Source organism: Sinocyclocheilus anshuiensis, unplaced genomic scaffold (assembly GCF_001515605.1).
Source record: "Sinocyclocheilus anshuiensis isolate Anshui unplaced genomic scaffold, SAMN03320099.WGS_v1.1 C32952364, whole genome shotgun sequence".
Taxonomy (NCBI): Eukaryota; Metazoa; Chordata; class Actinopteri; order Cypriniformes; family Cyprinidae; genus Sinocyclocheilus; species Sinocyclocheilus anshuiensis.
Window position 1 is genome coordinate 1 of NW_015621068.1, and position 1,853 is coordinate 1,853.

The following is a 1,853-nucleotide window of genomic DNA, read 5'->3' on the forward strand; positions in this document are numbered from 1 at the left end:
ATACTGGGCTTTGCAAGCAAACTAGTTCTCCCAGCATGCCATTTGTTGCTCTCCACCATTTGTTTGCTCTTGCCATCTTATTCACTTTGAAATGTTCCCACCTACATTTACAAAAGATCAGCTTTGATAATGTCTGTGATTTACTCATGCACTCATATCTCTTATTCTAAAGGGTATTCAAGAAGTCCAGTCCAAATTGCAAGGTAAGATGTTTTTATATATCACAGAGTCACAGTTTTGGTTTCCACAAGTTGTTGTGGAACAACACCTTGTCTGTTTTCACAGCTTACAGTATATTTGGGGAAAAGAGATTTTGTGGACCATCTAGATCATGTGGACCCTGTTGGTTAGTGGTTTCAGATAAAACAGTTCAATTGAATTTAAATGGAGAAGTGAAAGTCTACTAGTGAAAGTTCACTGACATAAATCATATATACTTCTGCTACAGATGGCGTGATTCTGGTCGAACCTGAATATCTCAAAGATAGAAAAGGTGAGCCAGAAAGCATCTTTGTTATTTGGTATGAATGCCTTGAAATTACAATTCTGGACAAGACCTTTAAGTTAATAATGATCATCATGTAAGGACTGGTAACCAGTAAACTGCAGATATTAAAATTGCATCTGAATGATAATAATAATAATAAAAAAAACACTAAAAATGAAAATCAGTAAATTAGTTGCTAGAATTTCTGCATTTCAACATTATAATTTACAGCATGAAAAATGGATATTTATTTTGAGATTTATCATCTAAAAATTACAACAGTATCATTAAATTATTACTTTTTAAAGTTTCAAGTGAGCATTAGATGATGGCAAAGGTAATCTAAATGTAAATACAAGGAAATGAGCATGCACAATTCAATTATATGATACCAATATATCGTGCATCCCTACTGTTTGGTTTTCCAGTTGATGAACTGAAGCTTATCTCATATAGAGTGTTTTTCTATACTTTATGACAACTTACTTCACATCATATGCAAATGATGTCTTCGCTTCTGGTGTTTCTGTTATAATCTCTAAAACTTTATTTGTTTTTCCTCCAGTATTTGTGACCTTAACCTGTGCTTTCCGGTATGGCCGTGAGGACCTTGACGTTCTAGGGCTCTCCTTCCGAAAAGATCTTTACATCTACACTTTTCAGGCCTATCCTCTCATTCCAGGGGAATCCAAACCCAACAGTCGTCTGCAGGAGAGGCTTTTGAAGAAACTAGGACAGAATGCCTATCCTTTCCATTTCAGTGTGAGTTTCTACCTGATAGTTGTTGTTTTTTTGCATCTTTTAAATAATGATGTTGTGATGCTTAAATTTACTTGTAACATTTCAATTGCAATTAAATTATTTTTTTTTTTAGTATTTGCTTTCTAATTATTATTTGATGTATTTATGTTGTGATTTATTAAGACAAAATAGTGGACATTTTAAAAATTAGTCATTACATTACATGAAATGGTAGATTTTCTGTTTTTATTTTAAGACAAAATAATATGAATTTTATAATATTGGCCATTTATCAGTTATAAGGTGAAAATAAATATCGGTATGGTACGTTACGTTAACTTTAATGTACTTTTTTTTTTTAAATAGGAAGTACTTGATTATCAGATACTTAAGCTGATATATTCTTCTGTTTTTCAGATACCGCAAAACTTGCCATGCTCTGTTACTCTGCAGCCTGGGCCTGAGGACACAGGAAAGGTATTATCACTCATACAAGGCTCATTTTAACACCTTTAGATTTGTCACCTAATTTTGCACACATCCTGTTTGTGAAGCTTTGGCGGACTTGTCCTTTGCTCACCTCCGTCTTTCTCACTCCAGGCCTGTGGTGTGGATTTTGAGATCA

The 1,853-nt window shown here is 33.6% G+C and overlaps 1 protein-coding gene across 1 annotated transcript; it reads left to right on the plus strand.

Moving 5' to 3' along the window:
- Window positions 1–172: 172 nt before the first annotated feature.
- LOC107683120 (arrestin red cell-like) lies at window positions 173–1,849 on the plus strand (the record flags this gene model as incomplete). The annotated part of the gene is made up of 6 exons (XM_016479203.1): window positions 173–203; window positions 286–346; window positions 449–493; window positions 1,053–1,249; window positions 1,646–1,705; window positions 1,829–1,849. Coding segments are annotated over 6 exons (415 nt in total), but the record flags the coding sequence as incomplete, so codon positions are not given.
- Window positions 1,850–1,853: the final 4 nt, after the last annotated feature.